Source organism: Lithobates pipiens, unplaced genomic scaffold (genome assembly GCF_037356315.1).
Source record: "Lithobates pipiens isolate NorthernLeopardFrog02 unplaced genomic scaffold, aLitPip1_a1.2 Scaffold_23, whole genome shotgun sequence".
NCBI classification, from domain to species: domain Eukaryota; kingdom Metazoa; phylum Chordata; class Amphibia; order Anura; family Ranidae; genus Lithobates; species Lithobates pipiens.
The window spans coordinates 24402815-24424305 of record NW_027507785.1 but is presented as its reverse complement, the minus strand read 5'-3'; the positions used below and the strand labels follow the sequence as shown (position 1 = coordinate 24424305).

The window sequence follows — 21491 nt, the reverse complement described above, 5'->3', positions numbered from 1 at the left end:
GCATCGATAGTTTTAAGAAACTATTAGATAAGCACCTGAACGACTGCAACATACAGGGATATACAATGTAATACTGACATATAATCACACACATAGGTTGGGCGTGATGGACTTGTGTCCTTTGTTCGACCTCACCTACTATGTAACTATGTAACAGTCCGGTGGGTTCTGTCCATTGCTGACATCAGTCAAGGTTCACAAGAGCAACATCTCCCCAACATCTATACTTCTTGGCTCTCTTGCCACCAATGTTGAGTTTGGGTGTTCCCCACAAGCTTTGGCAAGTTCTTTAGCCACCCAAGTTGGAGTTCATCCACATTTTCCTTGGTCCATAATGCCTCATTCTATGGATTCTCTCTCCTCGGCTTCCTCTGCTTAGTATTTTTCTGGTGCACTCCCCTGTCCTCCTGTTCCTTAGTTTCTTCAGCAAGGTTTCTCCACTGATTCATATGCCTACATCAGCAGCCACTTTATAGACTCAGGCATAAGAGTGCGGATGAGAACATTGTTGTGTGAGTAGGTATTGGCACACTATCTCAGCAATCATGTGTTTGGTAGCTCAGGGGAGTTATGGATTGTCCACAGTACTACCCTTGTTTGTTGTTCCCTGCTGGAACTTTGCGTGCCTTGACCCCTGCTGTGTTTCCAGATGACCGTGATGACCGACCTCACCTAGTTGGAAAATGACCTTTTTGCCTGGCTAGGTATCAGATGCTACCAGCATGGCCAAAACAGGGACTGCACTCTAAAACAGGCCATAGACGAGTCAAAAAACATACCAAATTCATAGCAATCGTCGAATCATTCGTTTTTCACATCATTAGTGTACCAGCTGCAACACGTGATTTTCATCCTGCAATCGAAAGTGCCCGATCCAACATGCTGTTTTTTTTTTTTTATCTAAGCCAGCCTTTCTCAACCTTTTCAACACAGAGGAACCCTTGAAATATTTCTCCGGTCTTGGGGAACTCCTGCTAAATTTTAGAAATTTACAACTCATGATACATTAGTGTGATGGTCAGTGGGAAGAATGGTCCTTACACTTGTGGTCATTGGGAAGAATTACCTCCTTAGGCCGCGTACACACGGGCGGATTGTCTGCCCAACTAAGTTCGTCAGACAATCCGACAGACAGTCCGTTCAACTTTTGAATGAATGGACTTGACCACACACGATGAAGAGACAGTCCACTGAAAACTTGCGCGATGACGTGTACAGCACGTACGACGGGACTAGAAAAACGACGTCCAATACACTGCAATGCAACCTTCGGCCGTGTAAATCCTTTCTGAGCATGCGCCATACTTAGTCCGTCCAACTTGCCTACACACAAGCGGACTGTCCGCTGAAACCAAGTTTGGACGGACAAAATTACGGAAATTCCGAAAGACAAAGTCCGTCAGACAGTCCGCTGAAAAAGTCCGCTGAAGCCCACACACGAGCGGATTGTCCGCTGAAACACGGTTCAGCGGACTAAGTTGGGCAGACAATCCGCCCGTGTGTACGCGGCCTTACAGATAGCTAAAAAGATCAATGGTGTCGGTGGGAACTTATCTGAGAGGCAGAAATTGCTCAATGCTGAAGGAACCCCTAGCAACCTTTGGAGGAACCCTGGTTGAAAATCACTGATCTAGGCAATTAAAGGCACAATCATATAAGCTATTTTCGTTTTTCGATCAACAGAACTTTCTATTTTCGACTCGTCTATGACCTGCTTTGAAGTGCAGTCCCTGTGTTGGCCATGCTGGTAGCATCAACCCAACCACGTAGTCCTTAAAGTCCTTAAAGTAGGGGGGGAGGGTGGGAAAAGCTCCTGCTCCTCTGGATAATGGCGCAGACTGCTCTTCCGTGCGCCGACTCTGCCCCTAAAATGGCGATCCCTGCCCACTGGCCTGCCTCTTATCCTTTCCACATTCCCCTCTACAAACTCATACTCCGCCTCACATCCCATCCCCTCGTCATGCTGGCCCTCCCCCTAGTGCCTGTGTCTCGGCCATTACTTTATAGCAGTAGTAAACCTCACCTTTAAAAAAAAAAAAAACCTGCAAGACTAGGGCATAATGTGCTAGTATGCATAGCATACTAGCACATTATGAAAGGCTTACCCTGTCACCACTGACAGGGCTTCAATCTTTACCTCCTTCCTGGTTCTAGCGATCCAGCCTTCTGATTGGCCATCCGATCATGTGCACGGGAGTCGCGGCATGGAGCTTTAAACGGATGGTACAGGTATGCCGTCCCTTCAGCATGCATGCGCCAGTGACGTCACCAGGTGCATGCAGTGTGAATATCTCCTAACCAGTGCAAATTTAGGAGATATTTACAGTACCTATAAGTAGGCCTTATTATGGGACTCACCGGTAGGTACAAGTAAAAAAAAAAAAAAACTTTACTACCACTTTAAAACAGAAGTCTAATAAGAAATACAAAAACACAGTTTAATCCAGTCACAAATTTTTCAATACATTTTTTAGTGCAGCTAGCTAGTATGAATACCTGAACCTGGTTAACCGCTTCAGCCCCGGAAGATTTTACCCCCTTCCTGACCAGAGCACTTTTTTTGCGATTCGGCACTGCGTCGCTTTTACTGACAATTGCGCAGTTGTGCGACAATGCACCTAAACAAAATAGATGTCCTTTTTTTCCCCTGAAATAGAGCTTTCTTTTGGCGGTATTTGATCACCTCTACAGTTTTTAATTTTTGCGCTATAAACAAAAAAAGAGTGACAATTTTGAAAAGAAAAAAAAACGCAATATTTTTGACTTTTTGCTATAATAAATATCCCCCAAAAATATATCAAAAAAAATATTTTTTTCCTCAGTTTTATGTATTCTTCTACATATTTTTGGTAAAAAAATTGAAATAAGCGTATATATTGATTGGTTTGCACAAAAGTTATAGCGTCTACAAAATAGGGGATAGTTTTATGGCATTTTTATTATAAATTTTTTTTTTTTTTACTAGAAATGGCGGCGATCTGCGATTTTTATCTGGACTGCGACATTATGGCGGACACGTCGGACAATTTTGACACATTTTTGCGACCATTGTCATTTTTACAGCGATCAGTGTTATAAAAATGCACTGATTACTGTAAAAATGTCACTGGCAGGGAAGGGGTTAACACTAGGGGGTGATCAAGGGGTTAATTGTGTTCCCTAGTGTGTGTTCCAACTGAAGGGGGGGAGGGGACTGTGCAGGGGGAGAGATAGGTCACTGTTCATATTTTGTATGAACAGACGATCTTGCACTTCTCCTCTCAGAGTACTGGAGACTGTGTGTTTACACGCACAGATCGCGGTTCTCCGTGTGCCCCGAACGATCGCGGGGGCCCGGTGGTGATCACGACTGCCTCTGGGGGCAAGGAGGAGGAGTGCGCATGCCCCTAGTGGCCACAAGGAGAAGCGACGTTACATAACGTCGCTTCGCCCAGCCGTGCCATTCTGCCATAGTACATCTGTGGCGGCTGGTCGGCAAGTGGTTAAACTGCTACTTATTTCAGGTTCATTTTTCTGAGTCCCCCCCCCCCATAACATAGTTATATTATTTGTTGATCCTGCCAGTAGATCTGTTTTCCACTTCAACAGTCTAACATACCTCCCAACTTTTTGAGATGGGAAGGAGGGACACTTATTAGCAAAAGTATGTAGGCATAGGACACGCCCCCTGCCACACCCCTTAAAGGAGAATTATACAAAAATACAAATACTGCAGCTGCTGACTTTTAAAATAAGGACACTCACCTGTCCCAGGGTCCAGCGATGTCGACACCCGAGGCCGAACCGTCCCTCGGATGCTGCCGTCGCCATCTGTGGTATGGGAATCAGGAAATGAAGCATTGTGGCTTCACTTCCCAGTTCCCTACTGCATATGCGCGAGTCGCACAGCACAACGAGAATGCTCCGCGCTGTCTTTGGGACCCATGTGTGTCCCAGCAGACAGCAGGGGGGGGGGGGGGGACAGGAAGAGGCATACACTCTATATAAACCGTGGGAGTCTATGCCCGGAAGTGGGTGCACCCCTCCCCCCTGAAAGGTGGCAAATGTGACACTGAAGGGGGGGGGTTCCGAAAAGCGGAGGTTCCATTTTTGTGTGAACCTCCGCTTTAAACCCACAAGGTTTTTTTTTGTTTTGTTTTTTTTACCACTACTGGCTTTTGAAATTCACAAATGCAGACATTGGATGAAAGATTTAGCACTGAGATACACTTTTTGAAAGATATTCAAATATATAGATCAGACCAAAATGAGGGACAAATGAGGAGGAATGAGGGACGGAGGGACATTGCTCCAAATCATGGACAGTCCCTCGAAATCCGGGACAGTTGGGAGCTATGGTCCAACATTGCTGTTCATTCTACATTGGAATCACACAGGAGCATTGTTACCCTTCTGGGAGTCTTTGTACTTTTGTTGCCTGGCTTTGGAGTAGTCTTTACAGATGATGACCTAATGCTATTTCTTCTATATTGTCCAATTATAGTCTGGGACCAGGCTGTCTCCCAATTGTCTTCTCTTTGGGTCCGGTTTTCAGGTGGCTTCATCTCCTTACAGAGAATCATGAATGGACCTTTATGTGCGTGCTCCCAAAAGCTTTCCCATCTGGGATGCTTATTACCGAACATCATTTATGGTCAGTGAGGCTCATCCATTAAAGTTGTGGAGGCACTGGAAGGGGGTGGACATGAACTCTGCACCCCAGGAACTCATTGGAATTTGCAAGGGCCCTCAAGGCAATCTGCAAGGTATGCGATTAGCTAAGTGGGTTCCTCTAGATCAGCCTTTCTCAACACTTTCAACACAGAGGAACCCTTGAAATAAGTTTTTGATCTCAGGGAATCCCTGCTAAAAATTTCTATATCTACAACTCATGATACATTAGTGTGATGGTCAGTGGGAAGAATGGTCCTTACACTTGTGGTCATTGGGAAGAATTCTCCCCCTTACAGGCAGCTAAAAAGATCAGTGTTGTCAGTAGGAACTTATCTGAGAGGCAGAAATTTCTCATTGCTCTAGCACGCTCTGGAGGAACCCTAGGGTTTCATAGAACCCTGGTTGAGAAGCCCTGCACTTGGAATTTGCTTGCCGTATCTGTATATTTACCACCTTTAAAATGGGTGTAAAGTCATATTTAAAAAAAAAAAAGATCAATTTCAAAGAAAAGGAAATGTATTTGCCAATATACCATAGATTAGTGGAAATAACAGTATTGCTCGGTCCAAATTTTATATGTAGCACCCTGATGTTTAGGCAAGGTTGCTCATAAATTTTAAATGCCAAGTGTAGTTGCCTTGGCCAATTCTGAGGGATCAATTGATTTCACCTTAAAGAGGAAGTAAACCCTGATGAGTTTACTTCCTCTTTTTTTCCCTGCAAAGGTAAAGCATAATGGACTACTATGCATCGCATAGTAGCCCATTATGTGTCACTTACCTGACACAGGAGCCAGCGAAGTCGCGCTGTCCCCTGTAGTCCGCCGCATCCATCTTGCTGGTGGCGTCTCGCAGCTCCGCCGCTGTCATTTGGCGAAGCCGCGATGACGTCACTCCCGCGCATGCGCACGGGAGTCGACAAATGCGGCAGCTCCATTTTTGGAACTGCCGCGTTCAGTGCGCCTGCACGCCGCTGTCTACGGCGCATGCACCGTAGACAGCGGTGCCCGTTTTCGGGCAAATGTCTCCTAAACCATATAGGTTTAGGAGATATTGCTTGGACCTACAGGTAAGCCTTAATCTAGGCTTACCTGTAGGTCAAAGTGGTTTGTAAGGGTTTACAACCACTTTAAGTCTGGAATTGCTGCACTTCTCTCTTCTGACACTAGATGGCCGGGTATCTGGTGGCATTAGATAAAACAAGGACATTGCAAGGACAGATTAGGAATAGATGGGGTATCTCAGGCAATGGGCAGGGATTTTCTTGGGTCACTTGGCCTGCTGGGAGAACCTATTTTTTGGGTGAGGTCAGGTGATCGGAGTTCTGTGCCACCTGGAGGGCTGTCTTGGTGGACATGTGTTGTGCTGCCCGGGCTACTAGGCCGGTGATTGGGCCTATCCCGGGGGCATCTGGCTGTTAGGCTGTCTGAGGGCCTATCCAGAAGCAAGAGAGCAGCGTAGGGTTGGGATTGTGGCTTGCAGTCCAACAAGAAGTGACGGTTCTGCCGGCCGGAGAACCTGTGGTGTTCAAAGATTGAGGGGAAGCTGTCACCACTAAGGGACCATCCACCATGTTACCAGGGACCACCATGAGTAGCTGAAGCAATTACCGGAGCAGTATTATCACCAACCGGGGACAGTGAAGAATCGGGAAACTCCAGCAGGTGCCAAGCCAGGGACCCAGCCAGTGGGGTGACACAAGAGGAGTATTTGGAGTGCCAAGCCAGGGACCCAGCCAGTGAGGTGACACAAGAGGAGTATTTGGAGTGCCAAGCCAGGGACCCAGCCAGTGGGGTGACGCAAGAGGAGTATCTGGAGTGCCAAGACAGGGACCCAGCAGGAAAGCAGGGGTGACGCTTGAGGAAGATACTAAGGTAAGAAGCTTAGAGGAGCTCACGGGATTCAGTGGCAGTAAATCAGCAAATCTAGTGAGAGAGACTGGGGGAGCTCAGTGGGCTCAGAGTCTACAAGAAGTGACTGTATGAAAGTAAAGGAGTTCATTACAGCTTATGTTAGGAACTGTTCTAAGACTGTTGCCATAGGAGACAGCGCTCCCACACATGCAGATGTGGTGTCTTGCTGAATGCCTTCCCATGCATGGCTATCTACCTGTAGAAGTCTCGACATTGCAACTACCTAAGGGTGTCCTGGCCCTAACCCTCTCTCCCACTGTTCCATTCAAGAGAAAATAAAATCTCTTTGCATTCAAGAAGTGTCTGGCGCCCATGAATCTACCTCACATTACACCCACTATGCCTTGCAACCCACTCTATACAGAAGAATGTCAGCTGTCCCTGGCTCTGGAGTAGAGGTCATCAATCCTGTCCTCAGGACTCACTAACAGGCCAGGTTTGCAAATAACTGAAATACATCACAGGTGATCTCATTTGCTGCTCAGTGATTGCAGTATTCTAGTCTGCATCTCCCCCAAGGTAATACATAAAATCTGGCCTATTAGTGGGCCCTGAGGACAGGCTTGATGACCACTAAACTAGAGGTTCTCAATAGACTACAGGAGGCCCGGGACTTTGCTACGTATATTTCTCCTGGTTCATCCATTTCACGTTTTCTTTCTGGTAAAGCAGGAAAATGTAAACCGCCATAAACTCCGTGCCAGAGGAAGGTCCCAAGAGTCCATTCCAATCACTCACACCTCTCATATTAAAAACATGGAGTCCTCCGCTGCTTGACAGTTTAATACGTGACTCAGGAATAGGAGTTCAATGGGAGGCGGGTGAGTTAGAAGGGGGCGAGGGGGGGGGGGGGGGTTATGTGAGGGTCTTCTGCTAGAATAATCAGAGGGGGCTGCACAAGGAAGGAAATTCTATGTATAAGGTTTCAAACAAATAAAGGAGGTGTACTGAGGTTTTTCAAGAACTGTGTATTGTAATCACAGGATAGAAGAGGGACTCCCCCCTAGGCCCCCTTCACACATGCGGATCCGTTTTCACAGACTCCACTTGCTCAGCAGGAATCGCTCCGCTGATGACGGGTCCTCCTCCGCTCTGCTGTGTACAGACGGACCTGTCAGATCTCCACTCTCCTCTATGGGGAGATCGGAGCAAAACGGGCCGCCTGTCTGTTTTCATCCCATCGACAAACGGATGGAAAATAGGACCGCCATCCGTTCTGGATTTAGCGGATCGGATGTCAGCGGGCATGTCACCTCTGACATCCGTCACTCCATAGAACTGTATGGAGCGTCCATTCAGATCCGCCTGAAAAAACTGACAGGCGGACAGAAACGGTCCTCAGGGGCCTTAAGGAGAGTATAGCGGTTGTGTATATAATTTATCTTTATTTATTATGGCAAGGACTAAAAGTATTGTTGTTTTTAAAGCAAACCTTCAGCCAAAAACGATGAAAGAAAAATGAACAGTATAAATGCCAGACACCCCCTGCACCCCATTATCACCTTTATTGTAAGGTATAAAGTCTTGGCATCCCCTGCATCCCATTATCACCTTTATTGTAAGGTATAAAGTCTTGGCATCCCCTGCATCCCATTATCACCTTTATTGTAAAGTATAATAAAGAAGCTCCTCTGAGCGAAACATGTAGAGTAAGAAGTGGTTGTACATGTCAAAAGAAATAATACATGATTCTTGAAAAAGTGTTTATATGCGATTTTAAAGAGTTGTTTAAATAAAATGTATATATTTTTCTACTTTAATTAACTATTATATCCTTTGGTACCTTAAAAGTCCTGCCTGCCCCTTACTTACGTACTTTGTAATCTCTCTGTTATTTTGCTCTCTCCTCCTATCAGCGTGCCTCTTGTCGGCACACAAACTGATTGGCACCTTGTACTGCCTTTTCCACTCACACTCCAGCCATGCTGTACAGGGACTGTAAGAGGCAGATACCAGGTCACATTTAGTTACTCACGCTGCTTGTATAAATACATTTATCAATGGATACAGAGCCACATTAATTTGTGTATTTTAAATCTACCTGGATTTTAGCTTTTTATTATTATTCTTAGTATTATTGTTTCTAAATCAGGTAAATATTGCATATGAATATATTTTTATATCAAGCTCCAGGCTCCATTCCACATGGTCAGCAACCCAATCCTAATTGCTTTGCTGAGAACGGTCTGTTAATAGACCTCTGTAGCTCAAGATGAGTTTAGACATATTTACAGCTGAATGCTATAGAGATGGAGATTATAGAGATATTGATTATAAACTATATTTTTCAGGCTTGTTTGACAATCGGACATCTTCAGTTATCTAGATCAGTGTTTCTCAATTCCAGTCCTCAAGGCGCCCTAACAGGTCATGTTTTCAGGCTTCCCATTATTTTGCACAGGGGATTTGATCAGTTTCACTGCCTTAGTAATTACCACAGCCGTTGCATCTGAGGGAAATATTAAAAGCACGACCTGTTGGGGCACCTTGAGGAACACTGATCTAGATTATCAGAGAGAGTCCAAAAGTAAACAGCTCCTGCTCTCTTTATAAAGCCCACAGTGCTCTGTCATAGTCTATTCTGTATTACATTTTTTATATAAAGGTGCATGTTGGCGTATTAGAAGTGTGTTTTATCTCTTTATCTGTGTGTTTCTTTCAGGTAGGAAATGTATCTCAGGCACTGGATCTCTCCAGAGAATGTCTGCTGTACGGTATGTAACCAACAAACATCACTGCTCTCTCCTGTATTATGGGTGCCCCCCCCCCCCCCTATCCATGCATCTGGCCCCCTGATCAACATATCAGTGGCACCGGACCATGGATTCCAATGTGGAGTGGGTGTTTATTTTTATTTTTTGAAGCACCTGATTAGAGCCATAGGCTCTAATAGGCTTAAAAAAAGGGTGAGCTTGGAGCGCAAAGCATTGCGCTCCGAGCCCACCCAGTTGTGTGACCATAGCAAATGAATTTTCGCTATTATAACCAATCAGGAGGCAGGTCTGTGAGACCCTTTTCCCTATTGGCCAAAGCGTCAGGCGATCCTATTGGATGCCTAGCGCTTTGGTGGAAGACATAAGGCAGAGGAAGCTGGAGGAGTGGACACCAGAGCCACCGCTGCCCACACTTCGGGGGAGGACACCACAGCCCCGCCACACAAGTGGGTAAGTGCCGAACCACCTGTGGGGGGTGGGGATTCTGTGCCATGCTGTCTGGGGGGTGTATGTTTGCCCCCCCCCCCCCCAAAAAAAAGAATCCACCAGCTGCCACTGATCCAAATTAGTTTGAATTGCAGACTTTCAGCTTTAATTTAAGGGGTTGAACATAAATATCAAATACACATTTTAGGAACTCCAACCCTTTTTATACACAGTCCCCTCATTTTTCAGGGGCTCAAATGTAATTGGACAAATGAATATAATCATAAATAAAATGTTCATTTTTAATATTTTGTTGAGAATTCTTTACTGACAATAGCTGCCTGAAGCAGACCCATGGACATTACCAAAGACTGGGTTTCCTCCTTTCTGATGCTTTGCCAGGCTCTAACTGCAGCTGTCTTCAGTTTGCGGGTCTTTCTGCCTTTAGTTTTCTGCCTTTAGTTTTGCCTTCAGCAAGTGAAATATATGCTCAATATGGTTGAGATCAGGTGATTGATTCGGCCATTGCAGAATATTCCACTTCTTTTCCTTCAAAAGCTCCTGGGTTGCTTTTGCAGTATGTTTTGGATGATTGTCCATCTGTACTGTGAAGCGCCGCCCAATCAACTTTTCTGCATTTATCTGAATCTGGGCTGACAGTATATCTCTAAACACTGCAGAATTCATCCGGCTGCTTCTGTCTTCTCTCACATCATCAATAAACACCAATGGCCCAGTGCCACTAGAAGCCATGCATGCCCATGCCATCACACTACAAGCTCCACCATGTAACCACAGATGACATTCTGTCCTTTGGCTCATGAGCTGTTCCAAGCCTTCTCCACACTTTTTTCTTCCCGTCATTCTGGTACAGATTAATCTTAGTTTCATCCCTTGCACCCCTTGTCTGTTTCATTGTACATTATACAGTTCTGGCATCCCCTGCACCCCATCGTCACCTTTACTGCACAGTATACACTCCTGGCACCCCATGCACTCCATTGTCTGCTTCATTGTACATTATATAGTTCTGGCATCCCCTGCACCCAATTATCTCCTTTATTGTACAGCATACAGTCCCCGGCACCCCCTACACTCCATTGTCTCCTTTATTATACAGTCCTGGCACCCCCTGTACCCCATTGCCACCTTTATTGTACAGCATACAGTCCTGGCACCCCCTGCACCCCATTGTCTTTTATTGTACAGCATACAGTCTTGGCACCCCCTGCACCCCAACTGTCTCCTTTATTGTACAGCATACAGTCCTGGCACCCCCTGCCCCCCACTGTCTCTTTTATTGTATAGCATACAGTCTTGGCACCCCCTGCACCCCAACTGTCTACTTTATTATACAGCATACAGTCCTGGCACCCCCTGCACCCCAACTGTCTCCTTTATTGTACAGCATACAGTCCTGGCACCCCCTGCACCCCATTGTCTTTTTTATTGTACAGCATACAGTCCTGGCACCCCCTGCACCCCAACTGTCTCCTTTATTGTACAGCATACAGTCCTGGCACCCCCTGCACCCCAACTTTCTTCTTTATTGTACAGCATACAATCCTGGCACCCCCTGAACCCCAACTGTCTCCTGTATTGTACAGCATACAGTCCTGGCACCCCCTGCACCCTATTGCCTATTATCAGCAGAAATACTGATATATTGTTGGTGTGTGAGGGATAATATCATAGATAAAGCCCAATTTTTTAGTTTTCTTCTAGGCTTTTATTGTCATCTGGGTCCCCATTGGGGGGATGGGAAGGTGTGTGTGTTTTTTAAATCTAGAATTGTTCTCATATATAACGATCTTCAGTGATAAGGTAAACAATTTTTTTGTTTTGTTTTTTGTGGCAGATCCAGATAACCAGCGTCTGGCCAATAACGTGGCCAAATATGAGAAGATATTGGATGAGAATCCAGCCAGAGGACATATGGAGGAGCCGTGGCTACACAGACCCAACGTCACCCACCTGAGGACGAGGGATCTGTACGAGGGCTTGTGCCAGACTCGCGGGTCCCAGGTAAAGCAGAATGATACATCAGCTCCACAGTGAGGCTCCATACAATCAGCAGGGATCATTAACCTTCATGATTGGAGAGCTCTATCTATGATTAAGCAGGGTGTTTGTCGAATCTCTGCGGAGAGACCACTCTTCTACACAGAGCAAGGGTTCTTTTGTGCAACATACTGGCAGGGTACAGGCTTTTCTACTCTAGGCTGTGGTTGCTTTTTAAAGAAAACCAACTGTGACAGTGCTAGAATGTAGGCTGACGTGGCTGCTGGTTCTGCGTTGTACATGATGACATCAGCAAACGGGGTCATCACAACCAGAAGCACAGGGAGTAGACATGCACTGCCCAAAAATTTGTTTTAGTTTAATTCATTTTTTTTTTCTGGTCAATTGTTATGATCGCAATTCGTAAATTCGAAGATTCGAAAATTCGGAAATTCATAATTGAGTAAATTAGAATATTTGTAAAATTAGAAAATCTGAAAATAAGAAAGAAAATCCGAAAATTCAAAAGAACGAAATCCGAAAATTCGAACTAATAATAATAACTGACTATTAAATCACAGGTATCCCTTTTTTGTTTCATTATGTTATTTGTTTTTTTTTCCTTTTCGGGTCATTCGTTATGATTGCAATTCGTAAAATAAAAAAATCTGAAAATTCGGAAATTCATAACTTTGTAAATTAGAATATTCGGAAATTAGAAAATCTGAAAATAAAAAATAAAATTCAAAAGAATGAAATCCGAAAATTCTAAATAATAACTAACTATTAAATTATAGGTATTGTTTCAGTTTCATTCGTTTTTTTATTTAGTTTTTCGGGTCATTTGTTATGATCGCAATTGGTACATTTGTAAATTTGTAAATTTGAAAATCTGAAAATAAGAAACAAAATCTAAAAATTCCAAAGAACAGAATCCAAAAATTCTAAATAATAAATAACTAACTAATAATAACTAAGTATTAAATTATAGGTATTGGAATTTCCTTTCAAATTTGTCTGTTATGCCGCGTACACACGACCGGTTTTCCCATCGGAATAAACTCCAAAGGTTTTTCCAACTGAGTTCCCCTGAAACTGTCGTGCGTACACACGATCACACCAAAGTCCGATCGTTAAGAGCATGGTGACGTACAGCCAAGGGCGTCGGGAGGGGGTGGCTAGGGGTGGCTGAAGCCCAGAATGTGCCCCCGAAAAGCCCAGAGTCTATGGAATGCTGAATTCCATTGTTAGCCCCGAGCGTCGGCTAATTTCGACCGCACTCGCTAACAGATCGGTCCCCGGCAGCCAAAATTAGCCCAGTGCCATAGCGGCCAAAAGCAGCCGAAAGTGGCCGAGTGCCGCTGGTCCCGCCTTCTGCAGAGGGACGTGTGATGTGACGTCCATCTTAACCTGCAGGCTCCAGAAGGATGGAACGCTACATCCCTGCTCGGGCGGGTGGCTCGACTCTCCTCTCCCCAGTGACTGACTGCCTGCTGTGACCGCACACCACGGCTGAGCTGAGGTAGGTCAGGCACAGAGTGTATGTATGTCAGTGTTAGTATGTGTAGGTCAGGCTGGTCAGTGGTCAGTGTATGTAGGTCAGGCAGATCAGTGTATGTAGGTCAGGCATGTCAGTGTATGTAGGTTAGGCAGGTCAGTGTGTGTAGGTCAGGCAGGTCAGTGTGTGTAGGTCAGGCAGGTCAGTGTGTGTAGGTCAGGCAGGTCAGTAGTCAGTGTGTGTAGGTCAGGCAGGTCAGTGTAATGGTCAGTGTCAGGCAGGTGTGTTTATTCAGTAAACCAAAAAAAAAGCCACGTCCCCACGCTGAAGCCCCTGGTCTTTTTGCCTCTTAGCAACTCCCCTGCATACAGCACATACGACGGAACTAGAAAAAGGAAGTTCAATAGCCAGTAGCCAATAGCTTCGGTTTTGTACTTGCTTCCGAGCATGCGTCGTTTTTGGTCCGTCGGAGCAACATACAGACGAGCGGTTTTCCCGAATTGGTTCCGTCGGTAATATTTAAAACATGTTCTATTTCTAGGTCAGTCAGAACTTTCCTAAAAAAAAAAAGAAAAAAAAGTACAATTAGGCACACACACGATCGGAATATACGATGAAAAGCTTCCGTCTGACTTTTTCTGTCGGATATTCCGCTCATGTGCGCGTGGCATTAGTGAACGTAACGAATATACACAATAACGAATGCCTCTTCTAAACAAAGGGAATGGAACAAATTCATAAAAGATAATATTGATAATAAATAATAATTATAATAATAATAAAAAGCTATTATTATTGTTATTTATTATTATTAATTCGTTACGTTCCCTTCGTTTGGATGCAGCATTCGTTATTTTGGAAAATGTGTAACTTCAGATAAATTCGTATTTGTTACGTTCACTAACATCCAATTTTGAAAGGAAATTCCAATACCTATAATTTAATAGTTATTATTTCAGATTTTCGAATTTACGAATTTTCGAATTTATGAATATTCGAACTTACAAATTCGCGAATTTTCAAATATTGGAATTTATGAATTTTCGGAAAAAAAACGTTAAACGGGTTTTTGTTAATTTGTATGTTTCCGAATTAACAAATTTGCCAAAATTCATTAAGAATCAGATTCGGAACAAAGGGAACTGCACAGGGAGGATGATCATTGGGCTGGGGATTAAAATAAGTGTTACTGTATCTTTGCCCATCCTGTAAAAATATAGAATACAAATTCCTTTATCCATGGGGGTGGGGGGATCTTCGTTTCATTTTTTTAACCTATTGGTGCCAACAGCGCGCAAATATGTGGCCTCTCGGTGGGTGGACCTTGGCACATATTTGCATATTTGAGTACCCCATTGTAAACACAGCTGTGCCAAGAACGCGTGCCCTGCTTACTCCCAGCACAGTTACCGGAGAGCTCCCGACCTCGCCCCACTTCCCAGCATCTGAAAACCCTTAAAAGACCAGTAGACGCCAGCTGCAGGGGGTTAAACTGCCCAGACTTAGGCTTTAGGTGATGTAGTTATAAATGAAATGCAGAGCTATTCATCCAGCGAAACTGCATGGAAATGGCAGCAAAATCTGAAGTTATTTTATTATTTTCTCTCCAGGTCAAGTATTCATAGGAATATTGTGAATCAGGAAAATAGTGCATGATGGCCACTAGTTGGAGCTGATGATCATAGAACATAAATTTTTGGGTCTTTTTAAGTTCATCAGTTCCATATAGTGGCTATAATTCAGTATTTTCCTGATTTGCTTTAGTCTGTATGAATAAGGAACATTTGACCTGGAGAGAAAAAAAGCCTAATAACATTCAATTATGCCGGTATTCGCACGATGTACATGCAATTTCCCAAGACAAAAAGTTCTGCAATTTTTTTTTATAAATACATCCTTAAAGCGGAGCTCCACCCAAAACGGGAAGCTCCGCTTGTTTGCAACCGCCACACCCCCCCCCCCCCCCCCCCCTCCACAATTTCCTTTTTTTGGGGGGGGGGAGCGGGTACCTTCTGGGTAAGCGATATATGAGTATTTCCGGCTCCCTCCTCCTTCCCCCCTCCCCGCTGCCTTCTGGAACCTGTGTGTGTCCCAGAAGGCAGCGAAACCATTCAGGAAGTGCAGCGCGGCTTGCACATGCACAGTAGGAATACGGCTGTGAAGCCTCAAGGCTTCACTGCTGGTTTCCCTTAGTGAACCTGCACCCGAAGCCGATTTACGAATTGGCTCGGGGTGTCAACATCACAGCATCCCTGGTAAGTGTCCTAATATTAAAAGTCAACAGCTACAGTATTTGTGGCTGCTGACTTTTAATTTTGTAAGGGGGAGGCCTGGAGCTCTTCTCTAAGTGTACCCAGTAAGTCAGTGGAAAAGCAGTGATGCTCAAGGCACCTTAACAAAATAAAGTCCAGCACAGCAGCGACATCAGGGAAAGGGGAATTCTTATTGGCTGCGATGGGTTGCAGCATTTGGCACTTGACTCGTGTAGTGCCATTAATAAATCCTCTTCTATTTCAGCCATGGCTGTACGAAGATCCCAGGATGAACTGCTCCTATTATACAAACCACAACCCATACCTCATCCTGCAGCCTCTAAAGAGGGAGATATTGAGCCTGGCCCCCTATGTGGTCCTCTACCATGATTTTGTCAGCAACTACGAGGCAGAGAGGATCAAAGAATTTGCTGCACCATGGGTGAGTGTCCCAGTTCTGGCCATTAGGGTGCCCAGTTCTGGCCATTAAGGTGCCCAGTTCTGACCATTAACGTGCCCAGTTGTGGCTATTAAGGTGCCCAGTTCTAGCCATTAAAGTGCTCAGTTCTGACCAATCAGATGCCAGTTAATGACCATTAAGGGGCCCAATTCTGGTCATTAGGGTTTCCAGTTCTGGCCATTATTGGTCAGAACTGGACACCCTAATGGCCAGAACTGGGAACCCTAATGGCCAGAACTGGGCACCTTAATGGTCAGAACTGGCATCTTAATGGTCAGAACAGGGCACCTTAACGGCCAGAACTGGGCAACTTATTGGTCAGAACTGGGCACCTTAAGTTGCCCAGTTCTGGCCATTAAGGTGCCCAGTCCTGAAAATTAATGTGCCCAGTTCTGACTATCAAGAACATTAAGGTGCACTAATGGTATGTTTTGTTGTGTAAAAAAAAAAAAACAACAACAACAAAAAAAACAGCATGGTTGTTTGAACTTTTTAACTGCCTTTTGCATCTGAACATTACAAATCAACCACTTTATATTTGCTTTTACAAATATCCACATAGCAATTCACCTGGTGAAAGTGTATGTACAACATACAATAGTTCAATGCAAATGGGGCCAGAAAACAAATGTTATTAGGCTATATCCTGTGTTGATCGAATATTGTTTATCAAATGTTATAAAAATGTAAATAATATAATAATAATAAATTAAAAATGTCCAAAATGGAAAATACCACATTTGCCATTAGATGGAGCTAAGGAGCACAATATTTTCCTATAATACTTAGCTGCCTCTAGTGGGCAAATGCGGAATTGTCCATTTAAAAATCAATGATTTACAATCGAGCAGCACAAGTCACCACAACAACTATGTACCCCATATTCATTCATAAGGTGGGGGTGATATCTGTTGCTTAAATGTTTCATTTTATGCATAAAAAAAAAAAAAAAATAAACACCATTGAACACCATTCATTGGTAGATGTTCCCTAAATGAGTATTTTTAATCTGTCAGATTTGGTTCCCATTGATTTCAAAGGGATTCAGGTTCAGCATCTGAACTTTGAAGTTTGTTGAACCTCGCTCAAACTGAACCCAGAGCAGTTCACCTCATCTTTGAAGTGGAAGTCCATGCAAAATCTAAAATTCCTGCATCTATAGACACCAGGGATCTAACACTAACCTCTCTATCCCTGTAAAGAAAAAACGAGTATACATACCTTTTTGCAAACCGATCTGACCCGCTCCGACCAGATCCACACTAAGCTGTCAGTCTCAGTTTCTCTGTGTGGATGGGTGCAGAGGAGATGGAGGACAATGGAAGGCCTATAGTAACTCTATGGCTGATATCACTTCCCATTCATTTCACAGCCGTTGTCGTCTGTATCCTCTGTGGAGATTCCGGCGCTAGAGATCAGGTCGGAGCTGGTCAGATTGGTTTCCAAAAAGGTATGTATACTTATCATTTCTTTACAGGGATAGAGAGGTTAGTGTTAGATCCCTGGTGTCTATAGATGCATGGATTTTAGATTTTGCATGGACTTCTACTTTAATACTCGGGTTTAAAAAAAATTATAATTGGGGTTTAATATCACTTTAAAAACATGGCTGCTTTGGCTCCAGAATAAATGTATCACCATCTGGCCTTAATGAACTTTTATGGGCTTCAAAGCAGATCATAAATCTCTCGGTTCTACGTTCTTAGAAGACTGAGGTGGTGAGAATGAGCCGGGGTGATGACGCAGCTTTTCCACACTATGGTCTAGCTGAGACTCCGAGGTCTGTGTTGGCGTGAACTCCGGAGTTATATCATTCTGGCAACAGAACAGTGGCAGAAGAACACAGCCAAAATCTATTTAGGCAGGAATAATCCTCATTGACTAAGTACAAGCTCTACTCTACAGTGTATACGGTGTTTAGCTGTTTTATACTGAGTATATATACCAGACTTTCTCAAAGTTTTCCTTCCGGCTTGATGTCGCTACAGCTGACATGTTAGCAAGATCAAAAAGTAATAGAATATAAAATGTATAAAAGTGCGGACTGACAATAGTCAGATACCGACCAGAAGAACCGGACTTTATAGGCACAGTATGGGAGACCACACATAATTATAAAACATAGTATATTTATTGTTCAACATTAAAATAAGATTTGGGAACATAGGTGTTAAAGCATACACATAGTAGTATCACACATACTCTACTTGGGGTACTGGAAGCCTATCCACATATAATTTGTCTAATAAAGTAGCTACTGTATGCAGAGACTGTATGCTTCCGGTAGCCAGGCACTATCTGTATATATTGTTTATCCAGTTTTGGTGATCCTGTGCCCACGGCAGCCTTGGCTTTCTAGTCTTGGCTGACAAGAGAAGAACCCAACAAGATCTTCTGCCTTAAAGGTTGGATGTGCAGCCTTGGATTTCTAGTCTTGGCTGTCAAGAGAAGAACCCAACAAGATCTTTGCCTTAAAAGTTGGATGTGCAGCCTTGGATTTCTAGTCTTGGCTGACAAGAGAAGAACCCAACAAGATCTTTGCCTTAAAAGTTGGATGTGCAGCCTTGGCTTTCTAGTCTTGGCTGACAAGAGAAGAACCCAACAAGATCTTCTGCCTTAAAGGTTGGATGTGCAGCCTTGGCTTTCTAGTCTTGGCTAATAAGAGAAGAACCCAACAAGATCTTTGCCTTAAAAGTTGGATTTGCAGCCTTGGCTTTCTAGTCTTGGCTGACAAGAGAAGAACCCAACAATAACTTCTGCCTTAGAGGGACGATGTGCAGCCTTGGATTTCTAGTCTTGGCTGATAAGAGAAGAACCCAACAAGATCTTTTGCCTTAAGGTTGGATGTGTTTTGCCTTCTGAGATACTTTTCTTCCTACCACAGTTGGAAAGAGAAGGTATCTGAGACACGGTAGCCTTTTTGTCAACTCCAACCAGCCTGGACATTCTGACCTTCCTCATCCAAAAGGAATTTCATTTGCAGAACCGCCATTCACCTGATGTTTTTTGTCTTTTGCACTATTCTGTGTAAACCCTAGAGCAGTGGTTCTCAGCTCCTATCCTCAGGGCCCACTAACGGGCCAGGTTGGCAAGATAACTGAAATACATCCCAGGTGATATAATTTGCTGCTCAGTGATTGCAGTATCCTAGTCTGCATCTCCTCAAGGTAATACTTAAAATCTGGCCTGTTAGTGGGTCCTGAGGACAGGGTTGAGAATCACTGCCCTAGACGATGGTGTGTAAAAATTCCAGAAGATTGAGCACTCAACCAGCCTACCTGGCACCAATAAACATGCAAAGATCATAATTATGGAGATTGATTATTTTTTCCTATTCTGGTGGGGTTTCTTTGTAAAATCTTTATTTTCACTTTTTCATAAGCCCAATTCTGGTGTTTGATGTGAATAATAGCTGAAGCTCCCTACCAGTATCTGCATGATTTTCTGCATTGTGCTGCTGCTTAGTTGGATGACTAAGCAAACCTACAAGTGTTCCCTAATAGGGATGAGCTCAGGTGTGTTCAGATCCTAGTCTCTGAGCTATCTGGCTAGGTGGGTTCAAACATATGTGAGGCTGCTAGATTTTTGCAGTGATAGCTTCCTGGCAGGATAGCTCAGATGGGTTCAGATTAAGATGTGAACAAGCCTGAGCTCATCACTGTTCCTTAAGGCTTGTTTGTTTAACCCGTGATTTTGCCGCAATTTGTGTTTTGCGATTTGTGTGGAGTTTTGTTTTTTGGCTTTACATTCACTGTATATAGCTGGTTGCTAAGGAGCTGGTCGGTAAGCTGGCCGCCATGTTCTTAACAACTGATGAGTCATCAGCTGTTAGCAGGCTTCCCTGCTGACAGCTGAATATAAAAAAAAGAAAAAGCCGGCTAAAAAAACAATGCACATAAAAGATACCAGACCCTTATCCAAGCATGCAGCCCAGCAGGTGTCAGGAAAGGGAGGGGACGAGCGAGCCCCCCCCCCCCCCCTCCGAACCATACCAGGCCGTATGCCCTCAACATGGGGTGGGGAGGGGTGCTTTGGGGCCGGGGGGGCTCTGGGATCTGGCTTCTGATAAGCCCCCCACCAGCAGACCCCCACAACCACCGGCCAGGGTTGTGGGGAAGAGGCCCTTGTCCCCATCAACATGAGGACAAGGTGCCTTGGGGCGGGGGGGGGCAGAGACGCCAGTTCTCTTACCTCTGTCAGATGAGGAGGAGAGGGAGGCTTCAGTTGTGGACTCGTCAATGTCAAAATCTGGGTGACAGAGTCACTGGGCAGTAGTTGTGACGAGGCAGGGCGGCTATTCTCTGTGGCGGCATCTTGGACTGCTGTGTGCAGCAGCTTCATGAAGAAAACTGTCAGTCGGCGAGGACCCAATGTCTGCAATCACCGCTGGGTCATGATCCGCTGGTGTGCAGGGATCTTCTCCCCCCTGGGAGAGACAGAATTGGCGGGCTGGGATGCAGAGAGCCGGGGTTTTCACCCTGAGCAGCATGCCCCCTGCTTCTCTCCTCTCATCCGCCTGTCTCATGTAGCCCGCACACTGTAACTGTGGCCCGCTGGTTAGGCAGGGACCCTGGGCCCCAGATTCGGGGATAAAGAAGCCCCAATTGCCATCCATTAGCGATGCCACTGGATTCAAGTCAGTTGATTGGCTGGACCATTGTAGAAGATTTATTTTCTTTCTTTGAAACCAATTGAGAGTTTCCTTGGCTTTGTGTTTGGGATCATTGTCTTGCTGAAATTTCCTACCTCGTTTCATCTTCCCCATCCTAGTAGATGGCAGCAGACTTTTAACAAGACAATCTTGGTACATTTTTCCATTCATCCTTCCTTCAATGATATGAAGTTTGCCAGTATTGTATGCTGAAAAACAGCCCCACACCATGATGTTTCCACCTCCAAACTTCACTGTTGGTATGGGGAGTGTTTTGGGGTGATGTGCCATTTGACCTCCAAACATGGTGTGTATTATGGCATCCAAAGAGTTTAATGTTGGTCTCATCTGACCAGACTATATTCTCCCAGTATTTCAAAGGCTTGTCTAAATGTTCTGCAGCAAACTTTAAATGAGCTTCAACACTTTTTGTTCAGCAGTGGAGTCTTGCATGGTGAGCGTGCGTACAGGCCATGCGGGTGAGGGCATTACTTATTGTTTTCTTTGAAACAATTGTACCTGCTAATTCCAGGTTTTTCTGAAGCTCTGTACAAGTGGTCCTTGGCTCTTGGACAACACTTCTGATAATTCTTTTCACTCCTCTGTCAGAAATCTTGCGAGGAGCACCTGGCTTTGGCCAGTTTATAGTGAAATTATGTTCTTTCCACTTGTGGATTATGGCCCCATCAGTGCTCACTGGAACATTCAGAAGTTTAGAAATCCTTCTGTAACCAATGCCATCCGTATGTTTTGCAGCAATAAGGTTGGGAAGGTCTTGAGAAAGAGCTTTGCTTTTACCCATCATGAGATGTTTCTTGTGTGACACCTTGGTAGTAATGAGGTACCTTTTTATAGGCCATCAGTTGAGACTGAACCAGCTGATATTAATTTGCAGTGACAAGGGGCAAGATTGTTTTCTAATTA

At 44.5% G+C, this 21491-nt stretch overlaps 1 protein-coding gene across 2 annotated transcripts in view; it reads left to right on the top strand.

The window, feature by feature from the left end:
• The window catches only part of P4HA3 (prolyl 4-hydroxylase subunit alpha 3), a 96213-nt gene that overhangs the window by 60452 nt on the left and 14270 nt on the right, over positions 1-21491 (top strand). The window contains exons 5-7 of one of the 2 annotated variants that reach the window (XM_077451357.1): positions 9228-9279; positions 11564-11730; positions 15722-15898. In XM_077451357.1, the coding sequence (XP_077307483.1) occupies positions 9228-9279; positions 11564-11730; positions 15722-15898 (396 nt within the window). The remainder of the gene's footprint in view (positions 1-9227; positions 9280-11563; positions 11731-15721; positions 15899-21491) is intronic. The other variant, XM_077451358.1, reaches the window with a different exon arrangement.